General features: G+C 37.6%; 1 protein-coding gene across 15 annotated transcripts in view; it reads left to right on the top strand.

Moving 5' to 3' along the window:
- LOC306668201 (uncharacterized protein) overlaps positions 1 to 21,722 on the top strand; it is a 528,324-nt gene that overhangs the window by 414,052 nt on the left and 92,550 nt on the right. For 2 of the 15 annotated variants that reach the window (XR_013765775.1, XM_079151404.1), the window contains one exon: positions 11,386 to 11,463. The exons of the other annotated variants lie outside the window; for them this stretch is intronic. Coding sequence is in view for 1 of the 2 variants with exons in the window: in XM_079151404.1 (XP_079007530.1) it covers positions 11,386 to 11,463 (78 nt within the window). In the remaining variant the exon portion in view is untranslated. The remainder of the gene's footprint in view (positions 1 to 11,385; positions 11,464 to 21,722) is intronic. 15 annotated transcript variants of the gene reach the window in all.

Here is a 21,722-nt window from a genome sequence, read left to right as displayed (position 1 = left end):
TTAATTTAATGTCACTTCCTCTGCCACTATGTCAATTATATGGGAGTACCTTGACTGTCTTACTCCTTAAGTAAAATTCCTGTGCCTAGAAAGTGTATTGTACCAACATTTTGACTATCTAAATGGAAGTATGCTGGTAGCATATTTGAATATTTTGAAATGGTAAAAATTATGAAAGAAAAATCATCAAAAGATATTATTATAAAATTAATAATTCTATGTATACATCTCAATTATATATGTTACGTTATTGAAGAGATTCATAGGTCTTATTGTAATAGTAAGTTAGAGTAATTGCTGAGAGAATACATATTGTCTCCAAATCTAAACCTGTCTTTTGGATCATTCCTTCAGCATTTACTGAGAACCTCTGGATACATTAAGAAGAAGAAATACACAATTCAATAGGTGTAAAATAAAATTGGTGAGAAAGTATTGCAGAAGGAAGGGAGTGGAAGAAATGATTTGTAGAGCGGTCAAGGAAGTGGAGAAATCTTTGAAAAGGATTTGATATTTAAGAATTGTAGTAAATGATGATAGGAGTTTATCAAGTAGAGAGAAGATGTAACAATTTAAGCAGAGATAGGAGGCAAAGAAGTTAAGAAGTCCTTTATGGTAATTGAAGTATGGTACGTGTTGGAGGGTGGTATGATGGAAGGTGAAGTTGGAAAAATGTCTCCAGGACTGATAATGAAGGGACTTGATGCCATTAAGAGCTTTATTTATTAGGTAGTTGAGGAATCATCAAAGGATTTTGTTGAGAAATGTGAAGTTTTGTGATTTAAAATAAATTCTTGCAATAGGACAAGAGCATGAGCCTAAATGTGTAGAGATGAGTTGAACAATCGCTAAAAATTTCAGGTAAGAGATGAGAAAGGTCTAAATTAAGGCAAGGGCAGTATGAAGAGGGAACTGAAAACTGATGTCGAGATTAGAATTGATTGGGCTTCAGACCCATAAGAAATTGAGAAGGAAAAGGGAGATAGAGCAGACCTGAGTTTCTGGTTGGAAGTCTTATAGATGGGGCTGTGATTGATCATTGTGACCTTTAATTGATTGGTCCTCCTGGATCACCTCATTTCCTCCACTGACCTTTCTCCCCAGTCTTACCTCCAGGACAGAGGTTTCTTCCACTTTGGGCTCATTATTACCTCTTCTCATTCACCAGGTGGAGAACCTGCTAGCTAATCAATCTGCATGAGCAACCTTGCTTTTTTCTATGTGTCAGCTGCTGAGTATCTTACAGATTGATTCAATATCCTCTCAATTCTGTTAAAACTCTCACAGGAAACCTAGAGAGCTGTTTCATTGCCTTGTAAGTTTGCTCATCTGCTAACAACCTGCTGTAATATTTTAATTTATTCAACTTCTTCTTATTATCCCCTTGTATCCACTTACATTAGTCCACAGATGATATTGGCTCCCTCCTTGATGGCCTCTAAGGGTTTACTCTTAGTCCTTATGTGAGATGGAGATTTCTGAATGTGGATTTAATACTGAGAGGAGTGCTTTGGGGAGATAAACAGTATGTTATGATGGTCTCTTTCCTTTTGGAGTTCATAACCTGGATGAAGAAATGAGACATTTCATTCTTTCTTCTTTCCTTTCCTTTCTTATTTTCTGTTTTCCTTCTTTTCTTTTCTGACTCTACTGATTAAATGTTATTCTCAGGCTGGGGTTGTGGCTCAATGGTAGATGTCTTCTGTTATCCATTCATCATATAATAGCATATTATTTAATCTCCAGGTATTGGAGAAGTTTCTGTTTTTTATTCTGTCATTTATTTCTAATTTCAATCCATTATGATCTGATAGAATACAAGGTAGTATCTCTATCTTCTTGTATTTGCTAACAGTAGCTTTGTGGCATAAAATATGGTCTATTTTAGAGAAGGATCCATGTGCTGCTGAGAAGAAAGTGTATTCGTTCTTTGTTGGATGGTATATTCTATATATGTCCATTAAGTCTAAATTGTTGATTGTGTTATTGAGATATATGGTTTCTTTATTCAATTTTTGTCTGGAGGATCTATCCAGTGGTGAGGGAGGTGTGTTAAAATCACCTAGTATTATTGTATTGTGGTCTATTTGATTTCTGGAATTGAGGATTTGTTTGCCATACATGGATGAGCCAATGTTTGGGGCATAGATATTCATGATTGTTATGTCTTGCTGATTTATGCTTCCCTTAATCAGTATGCAATGTCCTTCTTTATCCCTTCTGACTAGTTTTGGCTTGAAGTCCACATTATCTGAAATGAGGATGGATACTCCAGCTTTTTTGCTGTGTCCATGTGCATGGTATGTTTTTTCCCATCCTTTCACCTTTAGTCTATGGGTATCTCTTTCTATGAGATGAGTCTCTTGTAGGCAGCATATTGTTGGATTTTTCTTTTTAATCCAATCTGCCAGTCTATGTCTTTTGATTGATGAGTTCAGGCCATTAACATTCAGGGTTATTATTGTGATATGATTTGTATTCCCAGTCATTTGACTCATTTTTGTTTTTTGACATGATTTGGTTTCTCCTTTATTTGGCTATTCCTTTAGGCTAGTTCCTCCCTTTGCTGATTTGCATCATTGTTTTTCATCTCTTCCTCATGGAATATTTTGCTGAGAATGTTCTGTAATGCTGGCTTTCTTTTTGTAAATTCCTTTAGCTTTTGTTTATCATGGAAGGATCTTATTTCATCATCAAATCTGAAAGTAAGTTTTGCTGGGTATAAGATTCTTGGTTGGCATCCATTTTCTTTCAGGGCTTGGTAAATGTTGTTCCAGGCCCTTCTAGCTTTTAGGGTCTGGATTGAAAAATCTGCTGATATTCTTATTGGTTTCCCCCTGAATGTAATTTGATTCTTTTCTCTCATGGCCTTTAAAATTCTGTCTTTATTTTGTATGTTAGGTATTTTCATAATAATGTGCCTTGGTGTGTGTCTATTGTAATTTTGTATATTTGGAGTCCTATAAGCCTCTTGTACTTGGTTTTCCATTTCATTCTTCAGATTTTGGAAACTTTCTGATATTATTTCGTTGAATAGATTGTTCATTCCTTTGGTTTGTTTCTCTAAGCCTTCCTCAATCCCAATAATTCTTAAATTTGGCCATTTCATGATATCCCATAATTCTTGTAGATTCTGTTCATGATTTCTTACCATCTTTTCTGTTTGATCAACTTTGTTTTCAAGATTAAATATTTTATCTTCCATGTCTGAGGTTCTGTCTTCCAGGTGTTCTATCCTATTGGTTATGCTTTCTATGGAGTTTTTAACTTGGTTTATTGTTTCCTTCATTTCAAGGATTTCTTTTTTTTTTTTTTCAGTTTCTCTTAACTCTTTATTGAAATGATCTCTTGCTTCCCGTATTTGCTCTTTTAACTGTTGATTGATGCCATCATTTAATGCCTGCATTTGCTCTTTCATCTCCTCCTTCAATGCCTGCATTTGCTCTTTCATCTCCTCGTTTGCTTCCCTGATTGTTTTAATTATGTACATTCTGAACTCCCTTTCTGACATTTCTTCTGCTGTGCTGTCATTGGGTTTTATTGATATAGTATCTGAGTTTGTTTGGGACATTTTCTTCCCTTGTTTTGTCATATTGCTCAGATGTCAGTGGGACTCTGAGATATTGCAGATTTCCTCTATTGGCTTATAGTGTCCCTGTAGATTTCCAGTGTATCACCTCCCAGCCTTCAGTAGCCTGAAGTCTTGGAGGAACTTGATAATGCAGTGCTTCCAAAGAAAGCTGCCTCTAGCCCGCTACTGGTTCCGGGGCTTGGAGCTGGCTCTGTGCAGAAAGGCTCTCACTGGGCGGTCTGCTTCAAGAAGCTGGCCATGAAAGGAGCCTGCCGGAGGGAGCAGGGCTGCTTGGGGAAGTCCCTGGCTGCCCTGTCCTGGTCCCTGAAGCTGCCTGTGTGCTGGAGCTCCCCGCTGGCTCCGGGACTTGGAGCTGGTTCTGTGCAGAAAGGCTCTCACTGGGGGGCCTGCTCTGAGAAGCTGGCTGTGTGGAAGGAGCCCGCCGCCGGAGGGAGCAGGGCTACCTGGGGAAGACTCTAGCTGCCCTGCCCTGCTCTGAGAAGCCACCCCTATCCAGGCCTGCCACCTGGGCCGAGCTTCACCTAGTGCAGGAGACTCACCCTGTGGCTCTATTTTAGTCCGAGTCTCTCAATGTCTCTCCTTCATGAATCCTGGGTTCTGGAGCGACAGGAGATGCAGTCACCCTCTAGTCCACCATCTTGGATCACCCCATGGAAAGAGCCTGCTGCTGGAGGGAGCAGGGCTGCTTGGAGAAGTCTCTGACTGCCCTGCCCTGGTCCCAGAGGCTGCCTGCTGGCCGGAGCTCTCCACTGGCTCCAGGACTTGTGTCTGGCTCTGTGTAGAAAGGCTCTCACTGGGCAGTCTGCTCCCAGAAGCTAGCCGTGAAAGGCGCCTGCTGCTGGAGGGAGCAGGGCTGCTTGGGGAAGTCCCTGGCTGCCCTGTCTTGGTCCCTGAAGCTACCTGCAGGCCAGAGCTCACCGCTGGCTCCGGGACTTGGAGCTGGTTCTGTGCAGAAAGGCTTTCACTGGGGGGCCTGTTCCGAGAAGCTGGCCATGTGGAAAGGGCCCGCTGCTGGAGGGAGCAGGGCTACCTGGGGAAGACTCTAGCTGCCCTGCCCTGCTCTGAGAAGCTGCCCCCATCCAGGCCTGCAGCCCGGGCCAAGCTTCACCCAGTGGGGGAGACTCACCCCGTGGCTCTACTTTAGTTCGAGTCTCTCAATGCCTCCCCTTCTTGAGTCCTGGGTTCTGGAGGGACAGGAGATGCAGTCGCCCTCTAGTCCGCCATCTTGGATCCGACCCTTTTGTTTTGAATGACACTCTTGAAAGTACTGTTGTCTTATCACTTTGTTCATATGCATTTTAGAATTAATATTAAATTCTCAAGCATGGCCTGGACTATGAGCGTAATTTTAGTATCTCTGAGATTAATTTTGAAAACCATTATGTTAACTATATTAAACCATCCTATTCATGAACATGATATATTTTTCAACTTATTTAGGTATTAAAAATATGCTTAAATTCTATGCAGAGTAATTTTTTTCTACCTAATGAATATTTGTGCTGGGCATGATGGTGCATGCCTATAACCCCTGCAGTTAAGTAGGCTGAGGCAGGAGGATTGCAAGTTGAAAGCCAATTCAGCAATTTAGCAAGGCCCTAAGTAACTTAGTGAGACCCTGTCTCAAAATAAAAAATAAATAAAAAGACTGGAGATATGGCTCAGTGGTTAAGTATTCTTGGCTTCAATCCCTGGTACAAAAAGAAACACACACACACACACACACACAAACACAAAAAACCAAATTTTTGTTTGAATTTTATTTAGTTTGGGATGAATGAGTATTTTTTGTCTGAAGATATTTTTAATTTTTGTTCAATTCTTGAGGTCTATTTTTCTTAAAATTATAGAATTTTATTGTGGGTTATTTTCTTTCATTGTTTTGAAAAAGTCTCCCATTGTCTTCTGGCTTTTCTTTTTTTCTGGGGGGAAGGCAACTGTCAGTTTTATTGTGTCCTCTGAAGATGAATATCTTTTTTTTCCAGCTGATTACAGGATCTAGTATACTTAGGTGTGGTATTTTTAGTGTTTACTTTGGTTGAAGTACTTTTGAAACTATGACTTATTGTGTGACTAAACATTTTCAAAACATTTTCAGTTATTATCTTCTTAAAGTAGATTTCTGTCTCATTTTCTTCCTATGTCTTCTGGTACTTTAATGACATCTATATTCAAAATTTTATTTGTGTTTCCTGTGTCTCATATTCTTTTCTAATTTTCCATCCTATCCATTTTCTTCTCTGTACTTTGTCTTGGATATTTTCTGCTGACGTATTTTTGCTTATTGGTATTGGTATTTCTATTGACAAAGTATCATTTAATATATCCTGGATATATGTCCACATTTAAAATCATTAATAGATTAATAGTTCTCTTAGTTCTGTCTATTCTTTCAACCCAGCCATGGAATTCTTTAGTTCATTTATTGAAATTATTTGTTTTGGAATTTCAGTTTTTATCATTTTAAGTTCACTGCTAACATTGTCAATTTGGTGGTTCTTTTAAAGAAATTCTTTGAATATATTAAGCATAGTTATTTTTAAGTCCTTAGCTGATAATTTTGTATCTGGAGTCCCTGTGGATCTGTTTCTATGTTTGTTTATTTCTCTTAGATTTTAATATCATTGTCTTGCTTAATTACATGTCTGATTATTTTTTGCTGACTCCTTATGACTGTGAATATATATATGTATATACATAAAATAATTTGGGACTTAGAGTGATGGTATCTTCCACCAAAATTTTATTTTTATTTTGCCCAGTACTTAAGGGCAATAGTAATCAGTTTGCTTTAATCCAAATAGGGCTTTAGTTGATTTAAGGCTGGTTTATATTTTGTTCATCTTTATTTCAAAGCTTCGGAGATTTGTCAGTCCCACCCCTTTATAGGCTCTGAACTTGAATTTCTCTCTTAAAAGCACTGCTCAGCTTCTCAGTCTCTCAGCTCTTTGTTCTGGAAATAGCAAAGACCATAGAAGAAAGCAAACTCAAGTGTAGGTTGATTGCTCTAGCTTTATCTGAACTTTAACTTTGTAATTTTTTAGTTTTTTGTTATAGTTCCAACAATTCACACCTGTTATTTAAAATATTTGCCACATTTATTAGTTGTTTTAAAAGTTGTTCTGAACTATAAAGTCTATTATTATTGGAAACAGAATGCCCACTGATTCTTAAAATTCAGTGTATTATTACAAAGCATTTCATTTATTTATTTCCTAAATCTGACTGTCCATATTGGATAGTCTCTTGTTCCTTGAGCATATCTCTTAATATTTTCTCTTTTTAAAACATTTCATTTATAATTATTTTATATTCTATAACTAATATTTTTAAAACTGTAAAAGACTTGGGGTTTAAACCTGTGATTTGTTCCTGTTCATGTTTATATATGGTAAAGTATTTCCTCATTTGCATAATAATTTTATTTTGTTATGAGCTCATATTTTGTTGAATTTGTGTATGAATCTTGGGGTTCTAACTTGGGGGTACTTACTTTCAGAAAGAACTTGGTAAGTACTATTGGATTAAGTGAGCACTACTCTAATTTAATGTTTCAGCCTCAGGGACAATATGTATATTTGAAGTTATGACCTGAATGATAGTAGGTCTGTGGTTTGATTCTCAGGAGAGACTATTAGAATTGCTGTGAGTTGTTTTGTTTTTTTTCCCAACTAGAGACCTGATGAAGACAGATACTTTCTTGATGGTATTCCATTGCTAGTCTACAGATGTTTTCAACACCCTTTCTACTAACATTATAACCCCTTTGAGGCCTCAAATTAATGAAGTCCATCTCTGATGGATCTATTACTGCACTTTAGCTGTGAGTATATATGCTGGATGTGTTGGGTAAAGAGAAATGCATCTAACACATCTAAGAGCAGAGGAAGTGACATATTAAAAAGTATACAAAATAATTATTTATGGCAGGAATAATACAGGGGTCAGGCAGGTAATGTAAAGGCATGAAGTTGCTAAAAATAACAACAGGAGCTGGTGACATACTGTCTAAGATTCAAATTCAAATTTAAAAAAGAATATGGTCAGAAAGATACTTCCTGGAAACACTTGACCCAGAGACCCAACAAATACCTTGCTATTATACTTTAAGTAGATGTGAATATTTAATAGTTTGACTTGATTGGGTTTATATGTTTTAAAGCATGTGCTTGCTATAGCTTTTGTTCTACATGTTTTCAAAGATGCAGAAACACCTTCAACATGCATTAGAAATAGTAGTCATGGAGCAAGGATTTCCTAATCATTGTGAAGAGAAGGAGTTTGGATAAAGGGTCAGTTCCATAAATTAGAGATTCCAGAGGCTAAAATTAGCAGCATTCATGATTTGGAGAACAAAAGTTACTATTAAAACATTGTGCATAAAATGCTTCTACCACTAATCCATATTATATGATGATGAGAGAAATGAGGTGAAATAGAAGATTAATGAAAAAATCAATGGTGATTTCTGTCTTCTTACTAAATAAGAGTCGATTTGTATCATCACTATTAGCATCTAAGTATAAATGGGAATAGGATCAGGTCTAGAGGGAAAAGTTGTGTTGAATTTTATGGCTCAATGTAGGCAGAGTATAATGCTTAATTCTACAGCTTTCCACTTATTGTGTGATCATATGCTATTTTTCCATATCCAGACTAGATGTTAGCAAACTCTTTTCATATATCAAGGAAAAAAGCTGCAGAAATATATTTCTTATTTAATTTCTACTATTCTTTTAAATGGCAGTTCGCAGAATGCATCTGGGTGTACAGCTAATGACCCATGAGCAATAAGCAACTGTTTAAGTAAAATGCACTATGAAAAAGCTTTTACCAAACAGCATTTTAATATTTTAAATAGATTTTCCATTGCAGGCTCTTTGTAACTGGATTAGTTCTCTGATGTGTTCTGACAGTGCTGTGGTTAGGGATACTCCATTAACTTTGTCTGTCATCTTATTTTCCCTAGTATCCTGCAGAACACCCTTATATTTCATAATTTGTATTGCTATCAGTGCTGATTTGTAAATGTGCAAATTATAATTAACAACGGCTACTACTTCTATTAAATATTAAATCATTCTTGCAGCTTATATTTTCCACAGCAGATGGAGCCCTGTGGTATGCAAATAGACTTTCCTTACATTGTCAGCAATTTTTAACCTATATTTTAGCCTAAAGAACACATTTTTCCCTGTTTGCTTTATGTTTTCTATAGCATTTAGGTTAATATTTATTTACTGCAGATTCCTTTTGTACCAATAAGAATTTCATGGACTATTACATCCCAGCACTGTGGTTTTGTTTCCCTTCATTAATAGCTCCTTAATCATCTTGCTAGCTTGTAAGTACAAGAGCTTGTTATTTGTACTGATGCTGCAGTATTGCATAAGAAGCATTTAGTTATATTTTAATATGTACAGCAGAAGCAAAAATGTTCGGTACACCGTCGTAGGTTTTAATTTGAAATCCAATCTATGTGCACATTTTTTCCCCCAGAATAAGCAAAAGCATTTAAGGTTTTATATTGTGTCTTAAACATTCTATTAAATGTCATCAGCCGATTCAGGAAAATGTATTGCCAAAATATTAGAGAAGTATAAAATGTGTAAATGTAATAGATGCTTGGGACATGGAGAGGAATGTAAAAGTCCAACATTTATCAGGTAACCATAAACCTCTAAGAAACATTGATAGAAAGTAACATTCTTATGATATATAGTATCTTAAGCATGAACACTTATTTCTGGTATTTATTGAAGTGCTGTTGCATTAAAAAACACTAATCTAGAATTATTGCAGCCTTTCCTAACTGGATTCCTGGAGTATGAATATTTTGGTTGAGGAGTGAGTTCTAACTTTCTTAACAATGAAAGGATATATACTTTTTAAACCCGGCTGGAATCAGAAGGTTGTGTTTCCTTGACAGGTTTTTAATGGCAAGTTAAGACTGCCGGGGAAACTGCAGAACTCAAAGGCATTAACTGACAAATTAAGCAAAGAGTAATGAAAACTTCGATGTGTTGGAATCATCATTCATTGAACTGTAATTGCCTCAGCAGCACAAAATTAAATTGTAACAAGTAAGGGTCTTGACACTTCCCGCAATTTCTAAAAAAAAAAGTTTGAACATGCCACAGAGGATAAACAGCAGTCACATGAAATACTGGATGTGAGTCTTTTTAATTAATTAATTTTATTTATATATTTATTTTGGAATCAGCTAATCAATCAGACATACAAGGTTATTACAACAGTTTGCCTTTTGGATAATTTTGCAATGAAAATATTGGTCTGTAGCAGATGATGCAATTATAAGTAGGGTCATGTTCAAGGTATGGGGTCTGTTGGTTAGGGAAACAGAACCGACTTGCGAATTGGGTGATAAACTCCCCGCACAGACTGGGGTAAAAAGAAAGATGAGGGATATGCAGGGTTTGCCTTTATGGGTGTCATTCCAAGATCCTAGCAGATTTCATTTCCCTGCAAGAAAAAGAATGTCTTTTTCCTAATGGTATGAGAACAAAAAAAAAAAAAAAAAAGATAGGATACTCAGGAAGAAAAGAATATCTATGTTTTCTGCAGATATCCTGTAACAGTCAAAGTGGAGAAAGTACACAAAGGCTTTATAAAACTAAATTTTGTGCTCATTGAAAGTTATAGTTATGGAACCCACAAGAACAGCCTGACCAACTTTTCTGTGTGCTTTGGAGATTGTGAATTTCCCAGCAGATCATGCCTAAGCTTTGGGTGGGAAGCTGTGATAAACGTTTGAGTGAGAAAATATGTGTCTGAGTTAGAGCATCTGCTTTCATTACTTAGTTTTCGGGAGGACATTGCGAGTCAAGGAAATGAGTGGGTTTTATCCTGGAACAGAGCCAGGGAAAGCTAGATCTTCTTAAGAAGACAAAGGAAGAGCAGATTTCAGCAGCTTCTAGAAGGGAGCTGTGGGCGAGACTGAGGGGGGTGAGGACTCACCCTGTTGGTTGGTGGGAGCTCTGCTCATCTGGAGGCAGTAAGTCCCCCCTCAACAGCACAGAGACTCCTTCACAGGTCAGTACCAACCTGTTAAAAATCCTCCCATTGAAATATCCTAGTATGAGCTGTCCTAGGAAAATGCCTTTGCCTCAGCTAGCTGTGCCTGAAGGGGGTTCCCTGGAGACCCGGCCTCCACATAACACTCACAAAAGTCTGTGGAAGGAGTCAAGTGACAATAAGAGAACAAAAGAGGAACCAGATTCTCAGATTGAAAGTTTTGTGGAGTCCCCATGAGGACACTTAATCTCAGAGTCCAGTAATTTCATTAGTGATTTATAGAGGGATTATGTATACTATTCAAATAATCTGCATATTTTTGTAGTTTAAGAAATAAAATTTAGGATACAATGCATCACTGATGACTAGGGCATGTATACTTATGAACATCTGTCACAGCAATGGAGAAAATCAGGCTAATTTCTATCTCCTTTTCATTCAGGGGTTGAGGTTAAGGATGGAGGTATGGGGTGAAGAAAGAAGAGAAATGGTCTATTCTTGGGAGGCTCACATGGGAGGCTCATTTTGTTTTGCTTTGACTCTACTCTCAATGCATTCTAATGCTCTGAAGCCAGTGTCCTATCAGGCATTATCTCCTTTCCTGTGCATTTCCATAAAGCCAGCAACATGTTTCCTGTGAAAATTCCAGTACTTAAGATTGGTCATGAGGCCAAATCATAAAGTGGACAAAGTGAAACCAGTGTTCTTTCATCTCACTTCACTCCTTTCTGATGCCACCATCCCATTACTTCCTGCAGGAAGCCCAGCCACACCTGTCCTTCCCTGATGTACCTCACCCTGCAGCCATCCTTCTCTTTTTGGCTTCATCAAAATCTGTAAGTTTTGTGGCCTATGCCCTCAGTTCCTTTTTAGGTTTATTCAACCTATCTGGTAAGTTAAATTAAGTAAGATGATTAGCTCTTAAAGGTCTTTGGGGGAACATTTGCCCTTTGAGAGTAGATTTTCATTTGTGTGGACTTAAGGGGGAAAATTATAGACCCTGTGCTCAAACAGTAGGGCAAGAGCACCCTTTGCTTCCCTTCCCCTCATCAGTTTAACTACTTTGCCTATGAAGAGCTTTGGCCTTCTAGTTAAAGTGCATGAGATTGTGCAGGGTTCTAAAGTAGTGCTTTCTAAAAACAAAACAACACTACACACACACACACACACACACACACACACACACACACACATACATTGAAATAAATATCACTCTTTTTGCATATTCACCAAAATAACCCTTGCTCAGGGCTCTATAGGCTTATGTAAACCCGTATTAGGTTTAATGGAAAGTAAATAATAAATCTAGATAAAATTACCCTGTAGACCATCCAGTTTTTTTTAAGAAGATGTGAACTTTCCCTGACTTCTTCATGTTTTTGGCATTTTACTTTATTTTTTATGGATTATGCTTTTGAAGACTCTGAGTGTATTTGTTATAAACATGTTCTCTGGCAAACTTGACTCGAGAGAAGCTTCACCCATGGAGCTTCTCTGGGGGGATGGGACCCAATAAATTTGCAAAATGCTGCAGACACTTTAAATTTTGAAGATTTCTAATGTGCATTAATGTGCTGAAGGCTCTGAGAAGTCCTGTAGTGAAAAAAAATCTGATTAAACTTGGTTAATTTGGTATTTTCAATATGTGTAAATCATTTGCTCACAACAACATTCTGGGGAACTAGTTTTCCAATTAACACAATCTTGGAGGGTGGGGGGGTGGTGGCATGCTGCTGTAGACATCTGCTTATACTCTAATTACTTTAGTAGAAAAGAAAGGAAAAAAGAATTGTGTTGCAAGCTACTGTCAGCAGTTCCAGTAAACATACCCATTTTTTTTTTTTTTCTTAACACTCACTCATTTACTGATTAAGAATTTGCTAAAGGTCAACCATGTGAACAAGAGTAGATTAGGAGTTGGGGAGCTTCCCAAATTAACACAATCTTTTTCTCAGGATGTCTAGAAGCATGTTGGGACACACTTGGATAATTCCGAGACTGGATAAGATTCTAGACTGCACACAGTTGATGGAGTCAAAGAACCTGGTGAGTTGGTGCCTTGCAATCCCATGTCTTGGGATTTGCAGGGAGAAGTGGGTGCTGAAGACTCTGGCTCCATTTCAGTTACATTCTCTGGAAATGTCCAGGCACAGAAAAGAAATATCCAAACAAAAAAAATTCCACTTCAAAGACCTTTCATTTTGGTAAAGCCTTGAGCTGGAAATAAGATATCCATACTCTGATACTAAGAGAACATAGGGCTTGAATCCTCCTTCACTCTTTAGAGCTCTTATCTGAATGTGTCTCCTGATACTGCCAAGGTACAGACGCTGAGGATCCAACTATTTCTCTTTTCCTGGAGTGAATCTGACTAGATCCTGGGAGACTCTTATAAAGAGTAAAATTCTATATAAATATAAATATTATTTTCATTATTCTTGCTTTACTTATTCTTAACTGTAAACCACTGTCTTAAATGCTTTCCATTTGTTTTTTCCCTTAATCTTTATGATAGCCCTATTTTACTATAATCTCCATTTCACAGATGAGCAAATGGAGTTTTATAGAATTTCACCATGAATTTGAGTCAGTCATGAATTTTCAGTGTGCTAGATCTCTGCCATCTTTAGCAACTTGGAATTCATTCATTCAAGATTACTAAGCAACTACTATGTGCCATGTATGGCTCCAAGTTCTGAGCAAATGTTAATGAACAAAATGAACTAAAGTTCATGTCTTTGTAGAGTTTAAATTCTAGTGAGGAAGAGAGATAAGAAACATAAAATAGGTAAACTTTAGAATGTGAGAAAGAGATGGATGTTGCTATGGAGGAAAGATAGAAAAGGACAAGGGATATTGACAGTGTGGGAAAAGGCAGTGGAATATAATTTTAAATTGGTTGGACAGGGTTGCCCTGTTGATATGGTGAGGGTCAAGCAAAGATTTTTTAGGCAATAATTGTGTAGAAATTGGAAAGAGAGAGTTCTGGTCAACTAGTGCAGGAGTCCTGGATGTGTTTGAGAGGACTGGAGGAAAAGTGACTAAGGCGACGGTGTGAACAGATCAGAGAGGCCGGCTTGCATGGGCTCTGGCTTGCACTCTTTCCAGGACAGGAGACATGGAAGGGTTTTGATCAGAGGAATGAGGGGACCCCACCTATGTTTTAAAAGGATTACTTTGGCCATTTTGTTGAGACTACACTGTAGGGGTTAAGGGAGGAAGCAGGGAAATCAAAAACTGCTCATTTCAGGTACAGAATGAAGTGAATTAGAACATGCTTCCAAATCTCATTTGGTGTACATTAAACTTGCTTAGTTCATTTTCCATATAGCAAAATGAGTATGCTGGGGAGGCCCTTTTGAACACCTATTTGTCTTGGCCAAATACTTTCTTCTAGCATCTTGAAGTCATTTATTTGGCCATGTTGGTGCTATAACCAAAATGAGTTTTTCTATAATAGTGACATAAATCCTGGAATTCCAATAGAAGATTGGATTAAACAGGACTTTTTTGGGGTGTGTGTGTGTGGTAGGTGGTATATTCCAACTGCTTATCAAACCAGTATAATTTCCAGTATGGACCGGGTGGTGATTTGAAACATTATCTATTCAGGTTCCATCTGAAGGTAGAATACAGGTTAATACTGAAATATCACTACAAGTCAAACCCTGTTGTGCAGAATTAGAATCAGAATCCTGAACTTTTGAACGCAAAGCATGGAAAACTGATATAAAGGATTCTGAATTCACTTTGAAGTCATTTTAATTGTTGATATCGTTACCTTATTCCTAGCCCTCAGACCCACGAAAGAGTCTGGATGAGGAATTTGATGCTGCTGTTCTTATTGAGCTAATAGAACTGGAAATCACATAACCTTGTAGTAAGCTCATTTATGGATATTCAAGTAACTTTATGGACCATGCTTGGGTTAATGATAGAGCAGAAATGCCATTAAAGTAGAATACTATTAGTTAATCCACTGGTGACATGCATTAGTGATACTCGAAAAGCAGTGGTGACTTTTGTGGCTCTAGTTCATTCCCCTATTAAGATTTGTAGGTGTTTTATATGAACTTATTCTCTCACTCACCCTCAGCAAATGACTCAGGTCCCTGTAACTTACCAGGAGACACACTTGAGAAGGTTCTCTGTTAATGAAACATGACTGCTTTGTTTTCTTTCAAAATGCAATGCACTTACTTGGAAATGACAAGTATACTGTGTGACCAAGAAGCATCCTTAGTGAAATATAGATCACACAGTTTATTGGAAATGTGAATCATATATTCTCTATTTACTCAAGGGTTCGTCGTTGGGAGTGGAAGTACTGCAAAGAGAGGAGACTATTTAAAAAATTATTAGATTAATTTGAAGTTGTTCCCCTTCATATTTGAATTATCTTTTGCCAAGAATTGACCAGTGTCTTCATGGGGGATATGCTCAAAAAAGAACAGTCAATTGCCTGTTAGAAATATTTGTGTTTGGAGACTGAAGGGCGGGCCAAAGGGACAACTAAGCCATCCCATCTTTAGAGACTGTAGTTAGGAATTTAGCAATAAATGGAAAATGCACAATTCTGTATTAAGCATGTGTATAGTTACCTGAAATCCAGCATCATTTTAAAACAAAGTGGTTAAGAGGGTATAAATGTTAGTATTCCATTGCCATCCCTGCCACCACAAATCTACAGCCTACTATTTTCCTACCATACATTTCCTAATGATGCTTCTGTTGATAGAAAGCCCCAGTCATTTTTTATTAATGGATGCTGTGACTTCTTTCCACTCTCTTTCCATTGGCACAGCTCTTACTGATTAAGGATGCTGGGTGAGTCAGAATATTCCTTGCATAATGATTGGTTACTTGGAATGGGTACCAGCTCTTCCTTTGTGATAAAGAACAGTGTATATAAATAAGGGTAAGAGATTTTCTTGATGTTCAAGGTCTTTGGTCTCTGAGTTACAGACTATAAATTTCCTGGGCCACATTCTAGATGCAGAACTTCCACCGAAGTCAACAGAGGTTTTGTGAAAAAAAAATTAACAGCAGGAAAATGCCCTATTATTATTTATTATTATTTTCTTTTGACTGCTCTGAAGATAATTTGGTGCATAAAGTATTGAAGAAGTTTTGAGTTTTTCCAGTGATTCATTTTCATGCAAATGTTTATCACATTTCTGGGTATTGTTTTCCTCTATCATATATATTTCCATCTTCCATGGGTAAATCAACATCTTCATCCATATTGCACATTCAGCGGCTGTAAATTCAGCCTGTATTCTCATTAAATGTTACGAATATGTGATTTTCATTTATGATTTTAGTGGGTGTTTCTGAAATTTTCCACAACAGCATCTGGCCAGGAAACAGTGTCTGTGAATTAGAATTACTACAACTAATTTTATTTTTCTTTTGTAGACTCACTTCTCTAATCATTTCCCAGCAAACAGGAGGTGATTTGGATTCCTTACTGTCTCAATTATCAGAAACTCCACTCACGAACAGACTTTAGGTTTGATTTTACATTTCCTGATATGCATGGCTCTGGGAAAGGTAGATGCAAATCTCATGTGTTCTCTCCTTCCACACCCACATTTAAACCACCATCAAGGTTTAATTAGAGTGCAAGTGTCTCTTTAAGAGGTTCCCACTATGTTTAGCTTTGGTCCCTTCTAATCTCTGAGTGCTGCTGTTAAAATGATCTTTTAAAAATACAAATATCATTTTACCACTCCCTGTTTAAAACTGTCTGTATTGTTCTTGGGATAAAGAGAAAATTCCTGAGTGTACTTCATGGAGCTCTGCATGTTCTGTCCCTGACTTTCTTCTCTAGGCAACCGTCAACCCCCTCCTTCACTCCTTATGCTCTTCTACCCACTCCTCCTGTTTGCTTGGACCACCATTCCACACTCCATACTCCTGAATATATATTCTACTTATCCTTCTATTCTGTGCTTGAATTTCCCTTCTTTGAGAGGCCATCCCTACTGGCTATCAATGGACTCTGTTTCCCCAAGGTATACTACATTTGACTTTTTGAAATACCCATTATGCCTCTAACGTTTTGTTTCTTGTCTGTCTTCACCATTGGACTGCTGTCTTTGTGAGGTCAGTAACTGTATGCCTGTGGTTTGTTGTTTTATTCCCAACATCTTGCACCAAGTAGGCATTTGGGCACATCACATATGTGTAATAAATGCAGAATTTCCATTGGTCTTAACTCGACTGCTGGCCTCAGTTGAACTTTGCCACTCTTATCACTGGATTTACGAGACAGTAGGGTTCCCCTTCATTTGAGATTGTGCAGAAACCCATCCTACCTTGGTAGTTGCTTTCTGATGCTATTTTTCCCTGGAAGCACACTCTTGTTTAGTGGACAGAAACATCCTGTATAATCAAATGATCACCAGCCTAGGAGAGGAGAGACTTGCGTTTGGTACCGTGGGTGACATTAGCTAAGCATTTCGTCCTGAGCAAAGATTTCTCTGCCACTTATTTCCTTGGGCTGTGGAATGAGATTGGTGGACTAGATTGAATCTACAAGCTCTTACGTGAAGTGGAGACTTTTTGTGCACTTCAGGGACAGGTTAGCTACTGTTTTAGAGTAGACAAGAACAAAAGATTGAGAAGTGAACAAATGGAAATTCAGCATATCCTCCAAGAGTGAATGTTAGAGTTTGATCAAGAAAGGGCTGAGGATAAATTGTTTTCTTTAGCCTGTGCCTCTCCCTGTTTCTCTGTGATTCACCAAAGTTGCAGGCAGCTGCAGTTCTGGGAGAAAGCTGATAGTGGGCCATGTGAAAACTGTTCTTTACCCAGGAATTAGTGGCAAACCAGGACAGTGTCTGGCCATAAGATGAGGATGTTTGCTTGTATGGAGGGAGGCAGGAAGGGGCAGGTGGGATGATGTTACTGCCTTCCATCTAATCGTGATGTTCTTATTTACATAATAGCTGTATTTCTAAAACATGTTTAAAGTACATAAAAGCATAGGATTTGGAATTAGATTGACCTGGGTTTAAAATTCCAGCTCCATCACCTTCGGGTGTGTTTGTGTTATGTGTGTTTAAGAGAGAGAAAGAGGGAATTTTCAAGGCAAGTAAAATGACTTCCGCGAGTGTTTTCTCCTCTATACATTTATGGTAGTATCTACATTGTGGAGTTGTTTAAAAATTTTAAGTATAATATTTATGTATTCTTTAGGTAATGCACTTTTCCTCTTCTGTTAAACCATTCTTTTCTAGAGGAACTCCTGACTTGGATCATGGCTGTGATTTACAGGCTGTCAATCATGTAACATGTAGTCACTGATTCCTCCACAGCAGTCCACCGCCACCCTCTCCAAAGCAAGGAATATGTAGATGATCTAGCCTGGCCAATAAGGGTATAGCTGATGTTTTGAAATTGAGACCAGAGTGAGCTTTACTGGTGTGAAAGCAAGAAAATGCATATGAAGAAGCTTCTTGTGGGTGGGGTCCTAGTTTCTCAGAGAATCCTGGTTTGCAATAGGAAGAGATATGGATAGAGGCAGAGGTGAGGAAAGGAGAGGAGCTATCTTGGTGTCATCAAGTCTTTGATTCTAGTCATTTCCAATTATACCCTTACTCTTGTTGTCATGAGTCAATAAATTTACCTTTTCACCTAACCTAGCTCAAATGGCATGCCTGCTATTTAAATGTCATAGAATTAAGAGTAGCAGGGTAACATAATCTCATCCTCAGGAAACTTTAATTCACTTCCTCACACAAATATCATCTTCTTTTGTGTTTCCTCTTAGGATAGTCCCAGATTGAAAAAAATCAAGAGTTATGATATTCTAAATTCCAAATTTTTAATAAATTAGTGATCTTTCTTTTTACTTTCCCCATAGATTTATTTTTTTTATTTTTTATTTTTTTTATTTTATTGTAAACAAATGGGATACATGTTGTTTCTCTGTTTGTACATGGCATAAAGGAATACCATTTGTGTAATCATAAATTTACATAGAGTAATGTTGTTTGATTCATTCTGTTATTTTTTCCCTTCCCCCCACCCCTCTTTTCTCTCTATACAGTGCTTCCTTCCTCCATACTTGCCCTCCTCCCTAACCCTAACTCTAACCCTAACACTAACCCTTCCCTCCCCCCCATTATGTGTCATCATCCACTTATTAGCGATATCATTCTTCCTTTGGCTTTTTGAGATTGGCTTATCTCACTTAGCATGATATTCTCCAATTTCATCCATTTGCCTGCAAATGCCATAATTTTATCATTCTTTATGGCTGAGTAATATTCCATTGTATATATATATACCACAGTTTCTTTATCCACTCATCAATTGAAGGGCATCTAGGTTGGTTCCACAGTCTGGCTATTGTGAATTGAGCAGCTATGAACATTGATGTGGCTGTATCTCTGTAGTATGCTGATTTTAAGTCCTTTGGGTACAGGCCAAGGAGTGGGATAGCTGGGCCAAATGGCGGGTCCATTCCAAGTTTTCTAAGGAATCTCCACACTGCTTTCCAGAGTGGCTGCACTAATTTGCAGCTCCACCAGCAATGTATGAGTGTACCTTTCTCCCCACATCCTCGCCAACACCTGTTGTTGCTCGTATTCTTGATAATCGCCATTCTAATTGGGGTGAGATGGAATCTTAGGGTGGTTTTGATTTGCATTTCTCTTATTACTAGAGATGTTGAACATTTTTCCATATGTTTGTTGATTGCTTGTAGATCTTCTTCTGTGAAGTGTCTATTCATTTCCTTAGCCCCTTTGTCGACTGGATTATTTGAATTCTTGGAGTAGAGTTTTTTGAGTTCTTTATAGATTCTGGAGATTAGTGCTCTATCTGAAGTATGATTGGCAAAGATATTCTCCCACTCTGTAGGCTCTTTCTTTGCATTGCTGATAGTTTCCTTTGCTGAGAGAAAGCTTCTTAGTTTGAATCTATCCCAGTTATTGATTCTTGCTTTTATTTCTTGTGCTATGGGAGTCCTGTTAAGGAAGTCTGGTCCTAAGCCGACATGTTGAAGATCTGGATCTACTTTTTCTTCTATAATCTGCAGGGTCTCTGGTCTGATTCCGAGGTCCTTAATCCATTTTGAGTTTAGTTTCGTGTATGGTGAGAGATATGGGTTTAGTTTCATTCTGTTGCATATGGCTTTCCAATTCTCCCAGCACCATGTGTTGAAGAGGCTTTCTTTCCTCCATTGCATATTTTTGGCACCTTTGTCTAGTATGAGAAAATTGTATTTATTTGGGTTTGTATCCGTGTCCTCTATTCTGTACCATTGATCTATCTGTCTATTTTGGTACCAATACCATGCCGTTTTTGTTACTATTGCTTTGTAGTACACTTGAAGATCTGGTATTGCAATACCCCCTGTTTCACTCTTCCTGCTAAGGATTGCTTTAGCTATTCTGGGTTTCTTATTCTTCCAGATGAATTTCATAATTGCTTGCTCTATTTCTGTAAGGTACGTCATTCCCCATAGATTTACATACTTGTCCTAACAGTATGTATTTTTTATATTGGAGATTTATAAATATAACCAGTGTGGGAATTTACTTATGCTAATGTAACTATTGCCAATTGTAAAATTGGCTCTTCCTTTCCTTTTTCCTTTCCTTTCCTTTCCTTTCCTTTCCTTTCCTTTCCTTTCCTTTCCTTTCCTTTCCTTTCCTTTCCTTTCCTTTCCTTTCCTTTCCTTTCCTTTCCTTTCCTTTCCTTTCCTTCTAGAGATTGAACCCAGGGACACATTGCCACTGACCTACATCCTCAGTGTCCCCCACACCTCCCCCTTTTTTTTTTTGAGACAGGATCTCACTAGGTTGCTTAGAGCCTGACTAAGTTTCTGAGGCTGGCCTTGAACTTGGAGATTCTCCTGTCTCAGCCTCTGGAGTCACTGGGATTACAAGTGTGTGTGCCTGGTACTTGGTACAGTACTTCTAAGTGGTACTTAGTATCCCAAAGTTTTATTCATCAATTCCACTGATAGTACAGTATCCTATGGACACAAATCTGGATGTGAACAATGATATATGTTCAGATATACCTATGATAGTTCAATTTGTAAAAGTGAAAAGTAAAACAACTGAAGAAATATTCAAATCTTAGGTGTTATTTAAATTCTATGCTACCTTTTAAATAACTTTTAGAAGAATGCTTGATGACATAAAAAAACTCTCCTATTTAAAGAGTTCATAAAAATAAATACATAATTTTGATTTATAATGCACACATGCACAGACAGACTATAATTTTTGTGTTTGGTGTTGTATTGTAAAAATACTAACACTAGTTCCTCCCTGGGCAATGGGATTGCTGGTATATGGAAGACAATGTGATTGACTCCCCCACTTCCATCCCATTATCCCCATATCTCACACCATTTGAAATAACCATGTAATTTGATGAGATCGGTCAAATCAGTCAGCATGGTCCATTCCCTCTAGTTATAGTTTTTAGGTGAGAGGTGAATACTTAACCCAGGACCAAGCCATTTACTACATGGCATTATCTTGGCCTTAAAAATTAATTGAAATTATATCTATTTAAGGCATGTAGGTATGTAGTAAGATGATTCTTTTTTCCCTCATGATGGGATTGAACCCAGGGGCACGCTACCACTGAGCTATAGTCCAAGCTCTTTTAATTTTTATCTAGAGACATGATCTTTGTCAAGAATGACCTTGAACTTGCTCTCCTCCTGCCTCAGCCTCCTAAGTAGCTGGGATTACAGGAGAGCAGTGCCACACCAGGCATGATGTTTTGTCATGTGTATGTATGGATAGATAGATAGATATCTGCCTACTACTGTCAATCTAATTAACATGTCTGTCTCTTTAGATACTTTTTTTTAGTGTATGTGATGACAATACATATGATGTACTCTCAGCAAAGTTCAAGTATAGAACATGATATTATCCAGTATAGTCCCCAGGGTGCAGCTTAAACTTCTAGAACTTATTCATGCTATAGTACTGATATTTTGTACTCTTTAGCCAATATTTCTCCATATTCCCAATATCTTAATATGTTGTTTAGGGGTAGGCATATAACTTCAATTGTTACAATCAAAGAGAATTAAAAGACTTTTTTTCAGTGTTTG

This window comes from Sciurus vulgaris (genome assembly GCF_902686455.1).
Source record: "Sciurus vulgaris genome assembly, chromosome: 1".
Classification (NCBI taxonomy): domain Eukaryota; kingdom Metazoa; phylum Chordata; class Mammalia; order Rodentia; family Sciuridae; genus Sciurus; species Sciurus vulgaris.
The sequence above is the reverse complement of the archived record's forward strand: the minus strand, read 5'-3'. Positions and strand labels throughout refer to the sequence as shown.